Source organism: Apostichopus japonicus, chromosome 1, assembly GCF_037975245.1.
Source record: "Apostichopus japonicus isolate 1M-3 chromosome 1, ASM3797524v1, whole genome shotgun sequence".
Taxonomy (NCBI): domain Eukaryota; kingdom Metazoa; phylum Echinodermata; class Holothuroidea; order Aspidochirotida; family Stichopodidae; genus Apostichopus; species Apostichopus japonicus.
Genome location: NC_092561.1, coordinates 19,970,997 through 19,992,528, shown reverse-complemented (window position 1 = coordinate 19,992,528; position 21,532 = coordinate 19,970,997). Strand labels below are relative to the sequence as shown.

Below are 21,532 nucleotides of genomic sequence, written 5' to 3'. Positions count from 1 at the left end.
ATTGCCCGGCGGCCTGGAGTCAAGTAAGGGATTGGGGACAATATAAAGGGGGAAGGCGGGAAAGAAAAGTTTATTCTCAAGTTTTCACAATACACGCCTCTAAACACAGGCTAATAAAATATGCTTTACCAAAAGCTATAATATTACAATAAATTCTCCAAATTACCAATGGTGATTGGTTAATCGTTTCCATGTTACGGACTATTCATGGGCCTACACAATTACTCCATCATGCCATCATAGCAATTATACTTGTATACGTCCAGGCGTTGGGCAATGCAACAACGATGGTTGCAACTTCCACGCCGTGCAACACAAATTAAATGGCAACCGCTATTGCACAACATTTCCTCGAAACACAACCAGTTTGTATTTACCCCTCGACACGTGTTACTATCACGTCACAGCTTAGGCCTAGATAACGTCAATATGATTGAAAGGTTGTTTTATAATAACGTTAATGGTAGTCAGTATAGGCCCCAAACTATAGCACGATTTATAATTATACCTGCTAGGAGTTACAAAAAGTACCTCCTCATTACTCCCTCGAGTTCTTGATTCTCCAAATTTTCCTCAGATATTTTTTTAAGGAACACGCAAGATGACTGAATTTCCCAGTGAGGAAAATTTCCTTGAACTTTGTTTTAAAAACAGTTTAAGAATTTTGACCAAAGATGACCATGTTTGAATATCTAGCATATTTGGGGCCAATACAGCATACTTTTAAAAAGGACATAATTAACTTGATATGTTAGCATAGGAAAAGTAGGGTCTTTAATTGTTTCGTCGGGGAATCTCAAATTGCTAAGCTTTCAATATATACATATTTATTACTATTATTATTATGTTTATTGTTAGAAGTAAGGTGGGTCCCTGGACCCCACTAGAGGCTTTGCGTCAAGGCGCTATAGCGGTCCTACAGTTTCCCCATGTTCAGTCATTTATGCCCCCTCTCCCCTACATTTTTCAATTGGGATTGACGCCCTGGTATAGTACGGACATTGATACACGTAATAATGACGTATATGAAACTGTCTTATTGACACTTTGCTTTATTTATGGCATTTTTAGTCTGTAGAGAGCTATTTCGTTATTTCCTGGTCTTTTCAAAGAGTCATTCACCGCCACTCCCCCACACTCCAACCCCACTCAAGCCACCCTTCACATCCAAGTCTTATAATAATCGGTAATATTTTGATTTGACGGATGTAGGATTGACTATAGGCTCAAAACTATCTTGACAAATACCAAAAACTGGAGTAGAACTGTTTTATGAGTTATGTTATTATCCGGTTCTATATAGAGAAAACAGAACAATACAAATTTAGACAAGTGCGCCGTCTCGTTCAATGCGCGTAGCCAATAAAATTTGAGTCTCATCATACGACCGAATTCCAATATCATGAATCGCCATAAAAGAGAGTTGGGTAGTTCCCAGAGAAACCTTACAGCGAGGGTAATCCCAACCACTCAAATCTGGTTTGCTTGTGCATGCTGATTCACGCACGGGGAAGTTTTCCAAAGTTAATATTTTTGGACCGATTGGAAAGATCGAATAAGCCCAGAATCGCTGGAATCTGAAGGGAGGGGGAATGGTGTGGTAAAATTACGAATGATTATACACAGGCTTCCGTAGCTGGGAATTCCGAGTTGGGAGTGTAGGGGGGGGGGGTGGAGGAGGGGAGGACAGGGGAGAGATACAACAAATTTCAAATGGGATTTTTCTACGCATCGAAATGGCAAAAGGGGGGGGGGGGGCTAAACCCAACTTCACAATAGTCTGTAAGGGGAGGGGGAAGGTCCTACCGTGCCCCAGCCTGGATGCGGGCCTGGTTGTAGCCCTAATGACCAGTATCACGATATGAGTTAGTCACGAGGTCGATGCACAGCTTGTAGATATACAGGCCTATGCGGGATCAATGACTCCGGGCCCTTGTCATCGCGTAAGCGCATGCATGAATTGACAGTAACGGCAGTCTATAGGTCTATATAAAAGGCGTCATGAACATAATATAACTATGGGTATACCTCATTTTACTCTTAAACATCAATGATATAAATGGTTGCATTAGCCTTCGATAGCTGGAATGTTTCTTTCCAATATCGACATTAATCATTAGAATTAACATGGAAGATATCGTTCACAACAAGGGCATATGCCGTAATATAAGAGGGGTGCAACTACCATTTTGTATTGTGGCAAGGGGAGGGGAGCTGACATTCCGGCGGATGGGTTTAAGAGGAGAGGCCACCCCTCCCCCCTTTGAGAAGATTCGGTAAAATGGAGGGTGGTTAAATGCAAAATGGTACTGTGATTTTCCAACATTTAAAACATGTTGAATGATTTTCAACTGGTTAGGTGGTACCGCACATGCATACATGTTTATATACACACATGTATACGATATGAGTGTTTGTAATATTCAGTCTGCCAATGTATGTGTGTGGGGGGGGGGGGTGATTTTAGTCTGGGGGTATTTTGCCAGCCATAGGTGACCGTGGTTCCGCCCCTTATTACACTGAACTTATCATATCCTGAAAGGTATGTTTGGCGTGTCTAGAATACAAATTTATCCCAACTTGCAATATTTTTTGGGTGATATGTTGGGGTGGGGGGGGGGTGGGGACACGAAGAAGAAAGCTGGATGGGGAAGGCGGGCAGGTTATAGCTTCGCCGTTTACACCACTCAAATTCATCTATTAAACAACACCTAAAATGCATGATGTTAAGTAGAAGTCATTGCCCTATATAGGGCTGGAGATGCGCAAGGATCCAAAGTATATTACAACTCAGCTTGCCCTTACACGATGACGCATAGTTTGCTTTGAGATCGTTAAATCCGAAGCTGTCTTTCAATCGGGGTATTTTTAAGTTCTTGTAATGCTAAAAGGTCAATGTCCTCTGCAGGATGATAGACTATATATACTTTACATACTGCAATCGCTAGGATAATAAACCAGTCTCACGGCTAATATTATTATTAGTCTTATAGGACATAGATACATCTCATACGTTTATTGTTTAATATCAAAGTCCATATTTTGGTTCACATAATCTCCATGGATATACTGTGTATATGAAGACGTCTATTGTATACGATTGGCAAATACATTAGATCTTGATCATATCGGTCTGCCAAGTAATTAAAGGCATTGAAGACACGCCCCAAACCGCGTGCCGCCCTCCGAAAAAGTTAATTTGCAGGTGAAGTTTTCTTATTGTCGTTAAAAAATGCAGACAGTAATGAAACGTAATACCTTGTTATATTTTATCTGGACCTGAGATCAGGGAGTTCCACAACAACTCCCTGCTGAGGTGTCCATCGCTGCTATGTACACTGCATTGTGAATATTGACCGTAGCTGTATGTATTGACTGTACAGTAGTGTCTAATTACCGACGGTAGCAAGCTATGTGTGTATTTTCTGGGATCGACGGTGGTGTCTAACACTTCTGTTACACCTCATTCGAAACTAGGTCAGATTACCGGCATTATACGTTTCTTTGTGCGCGAGTCTTCACTCTCTTTAAGACAGTTATGATTCATGTAGCCACATGAATGCATGTTGGAGAAGCCGAATGGCTTATATATAACTTACACTTCACGTCGAGTGGCTATCCAATGTACAAGTTAAGATCGTTTTTTTTTTTTTTTTCTTCTAATTTTCGAACAAGCATAGTGATTATATTTCTAGCCTATATATCAGGTAATTCTACTGAATTAAAACCCACTGGATTAATTCTCAATTATCACAGCTAAAACCCTAGATTGTGTTATTGTTTAACGTTGTATTGAACAATGATGATGAAACTATTGCAATGTTTCGTTATGACATGAGGGCCTCTTAAGAATTCCTCGTCTCTCTTATTGCGACATTGGGGGTTCGATTCCCAGCCGGGTCATATAGTAAGGTGGGGTTTTCATCCAAGAGCAATGTTCGGCTTCCCCCATCTGAAATGACTTTCTAAATTGAAAAGATTCCAAATTTGTCTTAAAATGTTGACTTGGAAGCCATCCGACGTGAAAGTTGCAATCCATGCATAATTAGCCCTTGCGGGTTGCTCTCACATTTGTGGTCGCTTAAGCATCGTAAAAACTAACTGCTGATGATTATTGTTATTATTATAATTATAATAATAATTATTATTATTATTATCATCATCATCATTATTATTACTATTATTATTATTATTATTATTATTATTATTATTATTATTATTATTATTATTATTATTATTATTATTATTATTATTATTATTATTATTATTATTATTATTATTATTATTATTATTATTATTATTATTATTATTATTATTATTATTATTATTATTATTATTATTATTATTATTATTATTATTATTATTATTATTATTATTATTATTATTATTATTATTATGTTATTATTATTATTTTTATTATCATTAAATTGAATTGTATTTTTACCCAGTCACAATGTGATGTGACATTGCGGAATATGCATGAGTTGCAAAGTCCGTAGAAGCAGTTGAAACCACAAAGATAAAATAGAGCGTGGACTACCTCCTACACAATCCGACTGCCGTGTCTCCATATATGGCTCTGTGTAGAATATGTACCGCATAATCAGAGCCGTTTAATTTGCATGCTGACTGCTAGTCGGGAAAAGGCTACATGGGTGGGCGTGTTTGTGTGTGCGTGCCATATTCAATTTCTATGGTGCGTGCACACATATGATTGCATGGTGCATCCAACGTAAAATAGTTTAAAAAAGTAATTTATATATAGAGAAAGATATATCATCTAAAGGACGAAGCCTGAGCTTCTACCCTTGCGGAGGGAGGTGGGGTGAGGGGCTGGTGTAGGGTGAGAGATATGGGGGGTTAATATAGGAGGAGCGGTGAATGAAAGGTAAATAAATCAAGGGGGAGTCATTTATATCTTAAACAAAACAAAAACGGTATCAGTGGTGTAGGAAGGTACTTTTGAATGGGGGCTGAAGACTGATGGCCGGCCTGGGGGAGAGGTCTAGGGGGAGGCCCAGTACGCATCACACTGGCGGTCCGCTGGCGTAAAAACGCTGGCGGTAAAACGCTGGAGGTCCGCTATCGGACCGATAGACATTACTGCTTGGAAAAACCCAGCGTAATGCCGACAGCGGACCAACAGCGTATCGACGTCGTAAAAAAGCCGGCGGTTACGCGCTGGAGGTCCGCCATCGGACCGATAGACATTACTGCTTGGAAAAACCCAGCGTAATGCCGACAGCGGACCAACAGCGTACCGACGTCGTAAAAAAGCCGGCGGTTACGCGCTTGAGTTCCGCCATCGGACCGATAGACATTACTGCTTGTAAAAACCCAGCGTAATGCCGACAGCGGACCAACAGCGTATCGACGTCGTAAAAAAGCCGGCGGTTACGCGCTGGAGGTCCGCCATCGGACCGATAGACATTGTTGCTTGGATAAACCTAGCAGAATTCCGACAGCAGACCGACAGCGTAACGACGTAGAAAATTGTATGTTATGAAAGTCATTAAGCAATTTACACAAGCACACATACACATTGACCGTCGGGTCAGGCTGTCCAAATCTTACGTTTCTATATGAAAGTTTAGTTAAAGATGAGTTTCTATTAAACTATTTTACCTGTTCTTTTTGTATATATTTGTTCCTGTGGAGAGAAAATTAAGAATACTTGGATTTTGTGTACTATATAGGACAGGTTTAGGTGCGGCTGGGCTAATACGTAATTAGGCAACCGCTGGTGGTCCGCTAACGGACCGATAGATATTACAGCTGGCTTGTAAGTCCAGCGGAATGCCGACAGCAGTACCGCCGGAAGGAAATATTGGATAGCTTTTGTGCAGAATTGGCGGGAAATTACCTTACCACACTAGCACAAACAAAATAATAGTTTTGCTATAAAACCTATATTCTCCAATAGCTTTAAGGTAATTAAAAATTGAGCTAACAAAAGTAGTTAAATTTTTTTGCTTACCATCCAATGTAATATATATTATCATACACTACATATATTTGAAGGGGAAAAAATAAAATAAAACACTGATCGAACGAGTCTGACGGGTACCGCATGAAGAAATGTTGGCAAGCATTTGGAAAAATGGGCGGGTAATACCCTAACCACAGGACAACTTACAGAATAATCTTTTCAACAAATTCAAATTCTGAAATAAATATTTAGCAATATTAAACGTAACAAGCGATTTCCAAATACTTTAATAAATTTCAACTATCCAAAGAAGTATTTATTATTCAACAATTTAGCGTAGTTGAGAGAAAACAGTTCAGAAAACATTTTTCACTGATCGAACGAGTCTAGTATAACTGGCATCCAATCGCTAAACCGCAATGCTCAGTGTCTTCAGATATAGCAGCTAGTTTGAAAAGTGGTCGCTTTCGTAGTGCGTTACAATTCTTTCGACGTCGGATATCCTGATCTATTCTTTTGAAAATCCTAGCTGATACAAATTTGCTTAAGAGGTATGTACCTTTTTTTTCTTATTAAGGGTTGACAGTTGTACATAATTGATTTCGCAAGTATTTGAAGTGACTATTTTTTTAAATAAACTTAGACGTAATCTAGCGTTAGGCTAGAATGTATCGCTATAAGTTAATGAGAAGCCTTTCGCGGTGTATAAATTACACCTAGCCTACATTTGTAGGTTTTCATTATGTTAGGCTAAGCCTAAGTTTTACGCAATAACGATCACACATAAAGGTAAACTAATGATCTTGCTTGTATAATATAATAGCTAGGTTACACAATGTTATGCCGAAAAATCTGTTTGCCGACTGTATCAGAAGAAAACTGCTATCTAGGTTAATACTGTAAATAATAGTAGCCTAGATGACTATGGAAGGAATCCTCCTATTTTTAAATATCATATTCCTAAATACTACTACTAGGCTAGGCCTAATTTTAAATCATTTGGTATGTTACAACTTACAGTATTGAAAAATCCAGGTCATCCATAACTTTTGATAAATAATGTACTGTTTAATTTGTATATAGGCCCCTAGCTAGGCCTAGTTAAAAAGGGTAAAGACTCAAATGATAAAACTTTATTAGGGAATATGTATGGTTGTTTTTATCAGGAATGGGTTGGTGGATAATTTTTTTGGGATTTAATGTTTAGTGCTTAGGCTTCAAATGTTATGTGAAAAATTAAGCTTTTTGGAGAACAATAGATCATCGGCATTAAAGTTCAATGTTTACTTCCTGTGGAGTATAGTGATACCAACCATGCAACATGATGATGAAAAATATTCCATATCTAGCCTCTACTCTCTAGTCTACTAAAAAATGGTGGCTGCCTTATCTCCTCTTGTTGCTTTTTTCTTGGTTACTGTCAATTTGCAATCATTGCATTGGGTCTATTCCATGTGCTCAGTTTCTGGTGAATCATTCTGTGCATGAATTCCAAGAAAATAACCTCCTATATTGGAGTAATCCTCGGTTAAAGTGAAGTTCATTTGCCCAAAAGCTGAACTGCCCCTATTCTGTGTCTATACTGCATGCCACTATTTAACTCTATGGAAAGTTACTTTAAAGGGTTAAAAGTTTACAGTGTTGTGGGGAACTGTTTAAAATTCCTTGGCAATAAATCATTGAAAGCACAGTTAGTGGAGGTAGTTTAGGTTCGATTTGCCCCTCTTGTATTCCCAGGTGAATTTAATGGCAATGAAAGTAGATACAAGTTTGAGAAAGCGGAGGGTAATTACCAGTTATTATTCTCTTTAAAAAGCTCTGCAGACAAAGTAACTTTACAAATTACATGATTTGTCTGCATTTGATGATGTAGATTTGACCTTATAGGGGCACTGTAGGAATTGGAAATGAAATGGAATTGACACTAAATTCAATTGAAGTGGCGATTGTCATTGTAAGTAATGAATACAGAATAAAGGTAGGTTGTTGTTTTTGGGTGTTTTCTTTTGCAGTATATTAACAGAAAAAATGGACCTTTCTGAAATCCCTGGGCGAACTAAACGAAGGAAAATACAAAATGAGGTTGATGGGCATGTCAACACTATTTTACAAGAAACATGCAATAATGATTACAACAACTTTGAGCTGCATGATGACACAGTTGAAGTTAATAGTGAAAGAATTCCAAGTAGTAATACTATTCTCGCTTATTATCCAAAGGATGATCTACCTAATGCTCCTTCATCTGAAAATAACAGTGAAAGGAGTACATCTCCAGATATACAGGATAATTTACACATAGATGGTGAAAGGTGCAATTTTGGTGCACATGAAGATTTTAGAGAAATCCCTAACTCATCATCGGATACTGATGTTGCTTTCAGTGACACTCCAGAAGATACCTTACAATTAGACCTGTCTAATTGGGCTAGTCAAAACGGAATAACTCATTCATCTCTAGCTGAACTCTTGGAAATACTCAGAAAACAACACCCACAGTTACCGAAGGACCCCAGAACGCTACTGCACACTAAATTGAATTATATTTACACTTTAGTATCTGGTGGTTCTTACTATCATTTTGGAATTGAAGAAGGCATCTTAGCAATTCTAAAAAGAGTGGATTTTGATGTTTATTCTTCCTTAGAGCTTCAAATAAATGTTAATGGGCTTCCTCTGTTTAAAAGTTCAAATGATCAGTTTTGGCCAATTTTAGGAATGATTGCTAATTGCCCCTTACGAAAGCCTTTTGTGATAGGTTTTTGTTCTATGGACAACATAAGCCGCGTAACCTTGATTTCCTCAATGCCTTTGTGGAGGAAGCAATACATTTGAATCATGAAGGAATTACATATAATGATAATAAATATCATTTCAAAGTCAGATCTTTTGTGTGTGATGCACCAGCACGTGCTTTAATAAAAAATATAAAGGGCCACAGTGGTTACAGTGGATGTGACAAATGTGTCACACGTGGAGTGTATTTAGAAAAAGTAACATTTCCAGATACCGATGCTGCACAGCGTACTGATCATTCATTTGAAAATATGTTAGATATCAATCACCATCATGGTCCAACTCCATTGTTAAGACTCGGCATAGGGATGGTATCGTGTTTTCCACAAGACTACATGCATCTTGTTTGCTTGGGTGTCACAAGAAAACTCATTATGCTGTGGATGAAGGGTCCATTGAAAACAAGATTAGGACCACGTGTTATAGATGGCATGTCAACTTCATTAATATCCCTGAGGTCATTTATTCCTTGTGAATTTGCTCGAAAGCCCAGGTCTATGAGGGAATACTTACGGTGGAAAGCAACAGAGTTTAGGCAGTTCCTTTTGTATACAGGTCCAGTTATCCTGCACAGCAGCTTACGAAGTACTCTATACAAAAATTTTCTACTACTTTTTGTTGGAATCTTTATTCTGATAAGTCCGTCTCTGTCCGTGTCACATTGTGATTATGCCCATCAATTGATAGTCCTATTTGTGCAACATTTTGGTTCTGTGTATGGCAAGAGCATGTTGACATACAATGTTCATTGTTTATCACATCTAGCCAGTGATGTTAAGCAACATGGATCCCTCGACAATTTTTCAGGATTTCCATTTGAGAATTTTCTGAAATCCTTAAAAAGACTAATCCGCAAGCCCACATCACCACTGCAGCAAGTTATCCGTCGATTGTCAGAGCAAACATATGAGCCCAAAAAAGTTGAAGAGAATGATAGGCTCCAGAAACCGCATAATGATGGTCCCCTGCCAGTTATTAATCGATGGCCATGTTTTCAGTATAAAGAGCTCCACATGGAAGATTACACGATAAAACTTAACGAAGCGGACAATTGTGTACAAATTGACAGTCAACAGTCTCGACACATAGTTGTAGTACAAAACATATATCGCAGCAATGATGTTGACTATATTCTAGCTCGGAAATTTATGAGTGAAGATTCATTTTTCACATATCCATTGGACTCATGTATATTAGGGATTTATACTGTGTCCAATTTGTCTGACCAGTTGCACGTTGTTGCAGTCACAGACATTGTTAACAAGTATGTACTTTTGCGCCAAAAAGAGCAACAGATAGCCATTCCTCTCCTGCACAATATGTAGTTGTGAACTTATTTACTGTTAACTTTAATTTGCAGTATGGAAACACCAAAGTATGCTGTTGTTGTTTTTACTGAGGAAGATGGAGTCAGCATGGTACCAATAAGCTGGTGTATAGATGACAGTAATTGCTACTGGCCACCATATAAGTCAACATTAAGGTTCCAGAAATCTGTAAGGATGGAGGAAACCCCAGGCGCCAACTGGACGACTCATGCTATTAGGATATTGTCAAGAACTGGTAAGTACAGTTAAAAAACCATTTATTTCTGCAGCAATGTGTTGAATATACAGCACTGGCTTTCTCTTAACTCCAGTTGAGACTATAGTTTAGGAAAATCAGCAAATTTTGCAGATTTTATCACAATTTATCTAATTTTCCAGATCAGGATTTTCAGGAACTAAGTTAGAAGCCAGTGAGTTGGGGGAACAAATTGCAGTTATGAGGTCAATTTAAAAACAAGAAAAATTGCTTAAAAGTTCTTAAATTTCCTTAAGATGTCGTTCCAGGCTTATGAATTACCCATGCAATGTGGGAACAACTTTTCCAGGCTGGTGGGGGAAGTTGAACAGGTACGAACCCCAAACAGAGAGACTGTATCTTTAAATTGTACATACATACACACAATAAAAGAGGGGAAGATGGGAATGGTTTTCTACTTTTCTTAATCAAATCAAACTTTATTCCCTTTTTAACATTTGAGTGCAAATAATGCATCCTTGGAATACAATACCCATACATAACAAAGTATATATATATATATATATATATATATATATATATATATATATATATCTATGTATATATATATAATTTACATATATATATATATACACACACACATACATACATACATATACATATTTATTTATTTATTTATTTATTTATTTATTTATTAATTTATTTATGATAATTCACATACTAAAATACATGCACCATCTGCAAATGGTCCACACTTTTTGGATTCCAGGAGCCATATTTGAAGCTAATGGACATCTCTCGAACAGCTTGTGACAAAACTGACATTAGAATTAAATTAATTGTGAGATGTGTTGCTGTCATTATTGATCTAACATGGTGTTACTTAATTGTTGTTTTAATTATCTGAAATTTAAAATAAATCAGTTTATTTTAAAGGTACTACATGTGCGGTAGTTTATCAATTTGCTAGCTATTTAAATATGGTCACCCTTGGTTTAATTCCTAAACTGTTTTTACTCCCACCAAGGAGGAATATTACCTCACTGGGACATTCAGTGTGTTCATGTAGAATGTCTAAAAACAATTTGGAGAGTAAAGACCTACAGAAAAGTACTTTTGAAACTTCTAGCAGTTATAGCATGCAATAATTTGGAGCCTGTAAAGACTACCTTTAACATGTTTCCATATCAAAGCTGAAGCAAATTAAAGGAATTATTAATGTTCTTTCCTGTTTTATACAGATTCATACGATAAGGCTCGCATGCAGATGATACGGGCTGAGGACACATCAGACTTGCAATCAGATGCTGAAACAACAAATAAAAGACGAAAGAGGTGTGTATAATTTATTTCAATGGAATTCAGATACGGAATCCGTTTTTCCTATGCTGTAAAACAATACCTATAAATGACCCAGACTTGACAAAGTACCCTGTGTAGGTCAACAACTTCTTGACACAGTGAGGTTTTTTATTGTGTTAACAAGGTGTGATAACATATTCTTACATGGCTACAGTATTCTTTGCCAAACAGTGATAACACAAAAATCCAGATACAAGGAAAAAGGTCATATGGTGCAGAATAACTGGTAAAACTAGGTAATTTTTACGACTGTGACAGATTGATTGTGCAATCTCCAGAAACTTTTTATCATGGAGGGTGCCATAAACCTGGGGCCAATACAGCAGACTATTAAGTTAACAGACAGAATGCTCTGGACATACAGTACTTCACAGTTGTGTGTTGCTCTCATTTCTGATAGGGATAGGCGTTTCAAAGGATATGTTCCAGAATGTTTTTAGTTGGATAGAATGGCAGAATTGTGAGTTGATGAATAATTTATGCCTTACATGTCAATGATTTATTTAAGTTACATGAAGTGTGCACTGCTACAGACAGACTTAAATTTCAATTGACTTTTATTTCATAAATCAACTTTAAGATGTATTACTGAATATTGATACAACTCCTGGTCCAAGTTGAATCTGAGAGTCGACCAATGATAGGTTTTCATAAACTTTGCTTTTCCCCTAGGGTGAACAGAAAATATCTTTCTTCGGATGAAGATGCTGATGAGGACAGCGATAATGATAATCTAGTCGCTGCTCCCAGTCCACCTTTACCACCATCAACGTCATCTGTTTTGTTGACTCCTTCACGCCGAGCATTGCTATCAGCGTCATCCCCAAATGACTCCCAGCCTTCTTTGAATTCTTCCTATGCAACTTCTTCTGGTTTTGCAGAAACACCTTCATCAGGATATTGTACAGAAAGTAACCTTGCCATCAATGGTATGTACATTGTTTTTATAATAAATAACTAAAACAAAAGACGTTCTATAACAAGCAGTCTGCGGAACATGTTTGCATGGCAGTCACACAGATGTCATCTCATGCATAATGGAATATATGCTATTGATGTGTAAAAATAGCCTATATGGTTTACCCAATCAATGCTCTAAAGATATCATGTAATATTATATATATATATATATATTATATATATATATTATATATATATATATATATATATTTATAATGTTTTTATGGATGATAACCCTGTACATGTAGCGGTGTAGTGACGAACATCTTTATTCCCAAACTGATGAAGTAATATAGTACCTTATGTTTCTAACTTTCTGCAAAGTGCCTTCATTAGAGGTACTGTAATATATAGTGTGTGTTTTATGATCCTTCAAAGAATCAAACACATTTTATGTTCTATAGCATATATACTCCACTCATATTTTTAATGGTTGATGTACTCATTACAAATTGACTTTTCGTTACAGCAACAAACCGTACCATATTGAGGCTGTTAACTGAACTTAAATCGGACGTTAAAGAACTAAAGCAGCAAGTCAGGGTCAACAATATGCTGCTGAAATACATGACTGTAGCAAGACCAGAGGAAGATGTAGAATTTGCTCTACCTGAAGGAATAACTATTCCTGTGGGATCTTTGGAGGAGTTAATTAACCTGGATGACTGTATTGAAACAAACAAGGCTTTGGAAAGATATTTGGTAAGTCAGAATAAAAATGTAAGGAAAGTAATCAGAAAACATATTTTCCAAAGTATAATGTTAGTTTATCATAATAAAATTGAAACCAGTCAGGCTTTAATGTGTCAGTGGTCTGTTAAAAATAAAAATATTTCCTGAGGTGCTAATTTCCTTTTCCTGGGAGACAATTAAAAACTCTAAGGTAGTTACAGACATAAAGGCATCTAGGTAACAAGAGTTTGGCTAGAAATTCCTTTGCCTTGCGGAGCATCCTACAAAAGTTGGCTGTTTAATCAATCTTGTTTTGATTGGACTAAAAAAGGAACATTGCAGCACTGCATTGCTAGTTTCTCTTAAAATATTGATAAGAAAACAGAAAAGAAGCCAAGGTGTGGGATGAAATAACATAACTTAAATATTTCTGTTTGTATAATAATAACTGTAATGGTTTCTGATCGACTTTTCTTTCTTTTTGTTGTTTGAAGTTAAAAAGACTATCAATTCTTGGTGGCAACACGTTGAAGGAGTGTGTCAAAAGAATCCTGGGGGATGTATTGTCAAATGCAGTTGCTACCAAACTGAACTGGACAGGTACAACTGAGAAAACAGCCTTTGCGAAGCTACATATGAGGAACATAATTGAGAGTGAGTTTATGTACATTTTTGTATAAGCAGTGAGTGAAAAGAAACTTGAGTTGTGTGAAGGGGGTTGTGCATTTGACTTGTGGAACAGCCAAGTTTTCAATGCAACACCCGATTAACTAGGATTCTTGCTTTAATTTGCATTGAATTCTGCTCATTTAAAAAGTTACTACAAATATATGTTAACATAAGATGTCTTGTTTCAGATGCAGCGGTAATTCAGCATTCAGCATTGATTTTTAAGTTTTTTCACCCTATGATTTTATTGACCAGTCCATTGTCACTTTCTATATACCAATTTCCCAATTGATGGACCAAGATTTGCAACAGTAATGCATGTGTTCAGTATAAAATAGAAGGTGACTGTCAAAGGCAAATGTAATATTTAATATATCACTGAAACAAGGTGAGTTACGTAGTTTTAGTTTAACCAATTGTTTTCATAATGTGAGACTCATTATTGCCTTCAGTTTACTGCTTGTGTAGATGCAATCTTTTATAAAGTGTAATATGTTTCGTATTAACAGAAGCTGTACGAAGGAATCAAGCAACTGTCCAATCGACTACATCTGACATTCAGGCAGCGGTCGTGAGATTTCTGAAGGGTGCATCTGATCGTGAGGGAGGGCGAAAATCTCGGACTACACCACAAACAGTTGACGAGTGAATTTCTTTAGTGCTGTTGAAACATTTAACGCTGAAACTCATTTTTTCGCTTTGTAATTTATAGGCATAATAAAATGATAGCAACTTATTTCACTGTGTTAGTCATTATTTCTTAATATGAAACCGCATGTGAAATTCAGTAAAATCTGCAGGTGGACCAACAGCTCTGTTCTAGTAGTACTGGCGAAGAGTAGGCTGGCAAAGACAAGGTTTTGCCTACCAGGTTGCTGGGGGAATACCAGATTTGGGCTAGCAGGTCGCCAGAACACTGGATATTAGGCTTGCGGATAGCCAGCGGCTCTCTCTGACAGAATGTCAGCGGAACACTGGCGGTACACCGGTGGTAAGCTGGCGTTTCTCCGGCGGTCTGCTGGTGGTACACCGGTGGTACACTGGCGGTACACCGGCAGTACTCTGGTGTTTCTTTGGCGGTTTACTGGTGGAAAACTGTCGGTACACCGGCGGTACGCTGGCGTTTCTTTGGCGGTACGCTGGCGTTTCTTTGGCGGTACGCTGGCGTTTCTTTGCCGGTACACCGGCGGTATGCTGGCGTTTCTTTGGCGGTACACCGGCGGTACGCTGGCGTTTCTTCGGCGGTACGCTGGTGTTTCTTTGGCGGTACACCGGCGTTACGCTGGCGTTTCTTCGGCGGTACACCGGCGTTACGCTGGCGTTTCTTCGGCGGTACACCGGCGTTACGCTGGCGTTTCTTCGGCGGTACGCTGGCGTTTCTTTGGCGGTACACCGGCGGTCTGCCGGCGTTGTCGCCGGCGGACCGCCGGATTTAAGCCGGCCAAATCTCTGGCGTTCCGCCGGCTTTCCCCGCCGGTGGACCGCCAGTGGTGCAGCTGGCGGGCCGCCGGTGGACCGCTAGCATGATGTTATCTGGGGGGGTTGTGAATTATTTTGCATTTCCAGGTGGCCTCAGATGCAATTTGATGCAATATATCACACTTCAACGCCCACTCCATTTGTAAATAATTTTGCATTTTCACCTGGCCTTAGATGCAATTTGGTGCTCCAAATGAGATTTTTTTCTCATTTGGAAATGAAAAAGGGGTTTTCTGACTTGCGGAGCGGGGGGGGGGGGTGGGGGTGGGCGGAATGATACTTCCGCCCCCATATTTTTCACTGGGGGGGCTGGTGCCCCCAGCCCCCCCGGTTCCTACGCTCTTGAACGGTATAGCCTAACGGAGGAAAGAAATGATTTTTTTTTCAAGGGCCATGAGATTATCGGGTAACACGGTATAGCAAAATTCTTTAAACAACTTATACAAAATATGTGTGAAGACTTTATTTTTAGGGACACAGTTATAATGATCGACATACAACGAAACCAACCAGAGGCTCTCCGAAATTGGTTTAAGGTGATTTTTACTCGGTACTACATGTTCTGAGTTTGTAGTCACCTAAACAAATGAGGGGGTTTAAACGATTAAAAAATGTATTCAAGAAACACGTACGTATAAATTGTCAAATTGTCAGAAAGTTGGTGATGAAGGAGGGGTAGTAAGTGGGGAGAGGGGGGTAGCGGGATGGGGGGGGGGGGCTGGGGAAGTGTGAGAGGGAGGGGGTAATATAGGAGGAGTGGTGTATGAAAGGTAGATGAATCAAGAGGGAGTCATTTATATCTCATGTGCACCCTGCTATATTGGTTCATCATTATCTGAAATATATAATTTACGTGCAGTCATCACCTTGGTGTAACTAATTACGCAGCGGTCCCGCACACCTTTAGGCCCACCACCCAGGATCCTCCGTGGCGGCAGTGGGCCGCGACCCACCAGAACAGCATCCTCAGTTTGGAAGCCACATAATGCATGACAGGTTAATTACGCTAGCTTGGACCATGGACCTCAGTGATACTAAAAACAAAAAAAATATTATCGATCTCCAATCGGCACTGACTCCGAAATCTAAGAATGTCTCCGACTTTTGGAAATTTCCCGCGCGACCAACCGAAACTATTTTTTCGCGACCACATTTTTAGTTTCCGTGAGATAGTTTTCGGCCTTCAAACTAAAACAGGATGTGATATAACGTTTGCAAGTACAGTGACTGCATATTACTTCCTTCTAAAATTGTGAAGTTGAATTAAAGTTTCAATATCTGCAAGTTCAGACTTGAAGTCGGTCGGTACTAAATGTCGTGTGACACTTGTAAATTACGAAATTATTCATTTAAGGCACCCGGGTGACGACATTTATTTAAAGTTGAAGAAATCAAAGGAACCCCCCCCCCCCCAAAAAAAAGGAAAAAAAAAAAGAAGAAAGTGTAGCCTATATTGGGGGGAAGAAATGATTTTATTTCAAGTGCCATGAGATTATTGGGTAACACGGTATACATATAGTAAACTTCTTTAAGCAACTTATACAAACTACGTGTGAAGATTTTATGTTTTGGTCAAAGTTACACAAAGTAAGATGACATACAATGAAACCAACCGGAGGCTCTCCGAAATTGGTACTTGTGTCCCCCCCCCCCCCGCCGCATAGATCTTAAGTTTATAGTCACCTTAAAACAAATGAGGTGGTTTAAACGATTATAATGTAAATTCAAGAAAAACGTATACGTATAAATTGTCAGAAAGATGGTGATGAACGGTGGAGGAGGGGTAGTGAGTGTATGTGTGTGTGTGTGGGGGGGGGGGGTTTGTTTTAAGGCAGTAAGAGTAAGGATACGAATAACTTTAGTAATCCTTTTAAATTAATTAGGGTATGCGGACGGTACGTACATACACACAAAGTCATGTAATCAAAATATATAGATTAACCATAAACAAATGAATAACCACCACCCGATAATGGTAAAGGATATTTCGTGGACGGGCGACAAAAAAGCTATAGATGTTTTATATATATATAGATATACGCAAATCAGGCAGTCCTCTTCTGGTATTAATTAATTATGAAATATATTACATATAAAACCCCCGTACGTATTAGTTAGGCTATACTGTAACACTGTGAAGTGAAAGTTCACACAAGTGCGTTTGAAATTGATTGAGTGATGTTTCGTAGCTTCTGTTAACTCGTTGCTAATAATTAACTCGTGGCACTTTACGAATGAAGGGGAAGCCCGTAACGTGCAATTTGACCTCTGTTGTGTTCATCTGTTTGTCACGAGAAGGTGGGGTTGATCTATAAATTGTGGGTAATTATATGACACTGTTTCTGATCATTGTTGTGTACAAACATAACCTGACGCTCAGGCAGCTGTGAGCAATAACATTTCGCTCTGGCAATCACCGCTATTAATAAATCTCTTTTGCACAGAATGACATATACAAAAACATCGTACGACTTAAAACGAAGTGTCAAAACAAGTAACTACGGTAGTTTTGAAGAGACATTATAGACCTACTATGTTTATTGTAACATGACAACACAACATAATAACGATATATATGTTGAGTTTTTGACAAGTTATATGGTAATGTGACAACTTCTTGGAGGAAAAGTGCCAAATTCTCGAGTTGATGCGCCTAGCTTATGAAGCTATACGAGTAACACGACCATGGTTGCACTGACTTGACAACTAAACCCATCAAAAACGGTACGATATATTTATTTGTGGAGTTGTCAGGTTTCACGAAATTACGATATCTTAACGAGCAGTTAAGTTGCAGCGTCGGCTGCATTAGATAGCCTACTTAACTACGGCAACACGACAAATACCGACGGATATTTCAGTGATGACTTATGAAGTTACACTGACATGATATAACTCTACACAAAAGGGTTTAATTTATCGAGATATCTAGACGGTTAGTCTACAACTCGTGTGTTCCTTCAGAAGCACCGTAATAAACATGTGACGTTTTGTATGATCACTTTTGTTACGGCGGTGTATGGTAACAGAACGGTAACACTAGTAAACAAGATACAATGTAATTTTAGACTAAAATTTTCTAACATCACGGTAAAACGGTACAAATATGGAAAAGTACCGTTTGCATGGCCTACTGGGATTTTGAAATCCTGACAAAAACTTCCCGCTCCGTTTTGCATACTGGGAATATATCGGTCTACCATATCTTTGTAAAGCATAAAAATACTCTGAAAAGTTACCTTCTAGCGCATTTGGAAACATGTAATACTTAGAGGGTATTTTCGTCAAGTTCACCCATTTTTGCTGAGTAAATTGAATCTCGTCAAAACGGCAACTTTGTTTTTGTTTCTATATTACTTCCTTGAGATACTTTTTGACAATTATGAAACACTGGCGTTTGTTTTGGTCTAAACGATATTTTTGTATTCCCTATGACCAACTAACCATCCGTCGGCGACGGGAGAAAGTTGCACAACAGGCATGATGATGTTTACTTTAAAGTTGGGCTACCGCGGGCACATGTTTGTTTCATTTCAACATGTTTGGCGTCTCTCATCATCATGTAGGAGGATTGGAACTGTAGCCGACTCACACATGAGCATGCTCTACCCTCTCCCCCAAAACCCCGGTAGTTGCGTTCCCTGATTGACGTAGCCACCGCTGGGGTGGGGGGGGGCGAAGAGTGATCCCCCACAGAATCGTTTGGGTCGCGATGGGCGACGGTGAAAATCAAAGGGAGCCAAAAACAAAATAATCTAAATGTATACCCGGACCTGGGGCATGAGGCCGATGATGGGGGGGGGGGTGGGTAGGAGTTAGCTACTACAGGCGAGCACATTATTTTTCGTTTTTCCCCCTCAAAATTGGTAAAGTTTTTGTACCAAAAAAGGAAAATTTTAGTACACGAATGTAGCTTAACAAAATTGAAATGATAGCACCATTTTGCATCTGAGCCCTTTGCGAAATATATTCACACCCTCCCCTTATACCCCTCCCCCTGGCGTTCCCTCTCCCTGCAAGGGCGGATCGATGATTTTCAAAAGAAGCTGAAGTGGCCCTGTGGACGTTGAAGCCGACTCCCATATGTAGGTGGGACGGGGGGGGGGAGGAGGTTGGTCTGGGCATCCTCCACGGGAAAAAATAAACCTTACTAAGATGGAAAACGGTACATTCTGAGGCACATTTAGACTAGAATAACAACGTCGACATGCAAGTTTGTCCTACGAACTGTGGAGAATGAACATCCCCACACTACAAAATCCGGGTCTACCCTCCCCACCTGCAAACCTAAAAATAGATAAAACGGTTTGTCTCGCTTGGAAATATTCAGGGAGGTCCATATACCATGCCGCACCCCTCGAACGTGGTGGTGGGGGGGGGGGATGGCAATGGGATTAGATACTTGTATAATATATTGGTACTGCTTATACACCCATCTCATTCCACCCCACACCCCGCAATCTCATCTTGCACCTCCTTGTGACTCCATAACGTGCATAGGCGTACGGGACCATTTCGGTTTGGGGGGGCAGAAACTTTTGTGCCCGAAATTTCCCGTGACACTAAGCGGAGCGCCACCATCGGTTGGCGCGTAGCGTACAAGAATTTTTTTGGCAAAATATGCCTCTCAGACTGCCGGAAATGGCACTTCTCAGGCCTTGCAAGTTGCATCTAAACATTCTTTATTTTATAATCTCACGTTTAGAAATTTACACTTCCTCAAAAATTTGGTAAATTAGAAGAAGAAAAAATGGTAACATCACTTTGACGGGGAAAACTAGGACAGTATATTTTTTAACTCCTATTTAGTTACGGTATTTATTATTTTAACACAGTACTCAGCTACCTCTAGAAAAACATACATTGTTCAACGACACGTAGGCGGGAAAATGTCGCTGTGTCGGGTGAGACTGCAATTTGCCTCAAAAAAAAAGTGTAAAAAATAACAAAGAATATGATAAACCTGTACTTTTAGGCTTGTAGGCACTCCCCCCCCCCCCCCACCAAACATGATAAAGAAAATGTTTCTTATATATACTCATGTCTGGGATGTCCAGGTATACAGTTGACTAGTTAGAAAAAAATGTTTACTGCGGTTTTTTTTTCACTTCAGAGACTGCTAATCTCCATGCATGCTTGTCACCACGATTGTGAGCGGCGTTCCCTGTTAATAATTTTGGGCGATAGTGCAAAAAGCGTGGTAGCCCAGATGAGCTGCGCTTACGGTGGTGTTACACGGAAATATTCGGGCATCATGATGCTAAATAAAGAAAATCATTAGGCCTATATTAATATTAATGTCACAAAACAAATAACACAGAACGCTCTCCACGGAATTTTCTGGCAAAAATATGAAAAAGATTCGGGCAAGCTACTACATATTTATATATAATTTTTTTTCTCCTCTTAGGCTGCCCGAATTTTTCAGGACTTTTGCCCGAATTTCTTGTCCTCTGGAAATTTGGGGGGCAGTCTGCCCCCCTGCCCCCCCCCGCCTCGTACGCCTATGATAACGTAAATTGCCCTGGTTCAATAAAGCACTGACAGAGAGTTATGTCATGGTCTGAATCGCCAGGTGGCTGATTGATTGCACAATTTGCTCATGCTCCAAATGGCATATGATTTTGTAATCGATTGCAAACAGTTGATGTCATGTCACTTCACGGTCTATTAGCCATCTACTTGGTACAAAAGGTATCGATTCCATTGTTTTTTATTATATTACCAAATATTGCTGTCATCGAGCAGATGTGAAAATGGGGTACGTACAGGATCCATAAATTCCCTAAAATGGTAACAAAGTGTATGACACTACAATAAAATTATGAAAATGCATGTTTTTAGATTTCAAACAATATTGTTAATATTAAGAAAAGAATTATTGACTTTGAGTCATTTCACATCTATATTTTTCCCTTTTTGCATGTTTATGAATATGTCATCGTCACTACCAAAACTGCGTATCAAAAAAAAAATAAGAACAATTTTCCTCGATTATTTACTACGATGATTTTCTCCATTGGCCTACTCTACATATACATCACATTCCGTTTAGCCAATCGAGGCGCTGGGGCACGTCCCCATTAGTTTTTGTGAAAATTGTTGGAAGGAAATTGGTTGTCGGGGAGTCCCATTCAGTTG

At 38.9% G+C, this 21,532-nt stretch overlaps 1 protein-coding gene across 1 annotated transcript; it reads left to right on the top strand.

The window, feature by feature from the left end:
* Positions 1 to 5,046: 5,046 nt before the first annotated feature.
* Positions 5,047 to 14,648, top strand: LOC139970702 (uncharacterized). The gene is made up of 7 exons (XM_071976609.1): positions 5,047 to 6,480; positions 10,086 to 10,288; positions 11,491 to 11,584; positions 12,284 to 12,540; positions 13,041 to 13,273; positions 13,738 to 13,897; positions 14,422 to 14,648. The coding sequence occupies exons 2-7, from the start codon at positions 10,087 to 10,089 to the stop codon at positions 14,559 to 14,561; spliced, it is 1,086 nt and encodes a 361-aa protein (XP_071832710.1). The 5' UTR covers positions 5,047 to 6,480; position 10,086; the 3' UTR covers positions 14,562 to 14,648.
* Positions 14,649 to 21,532: the final 6,884 nt, after the last annotated feature.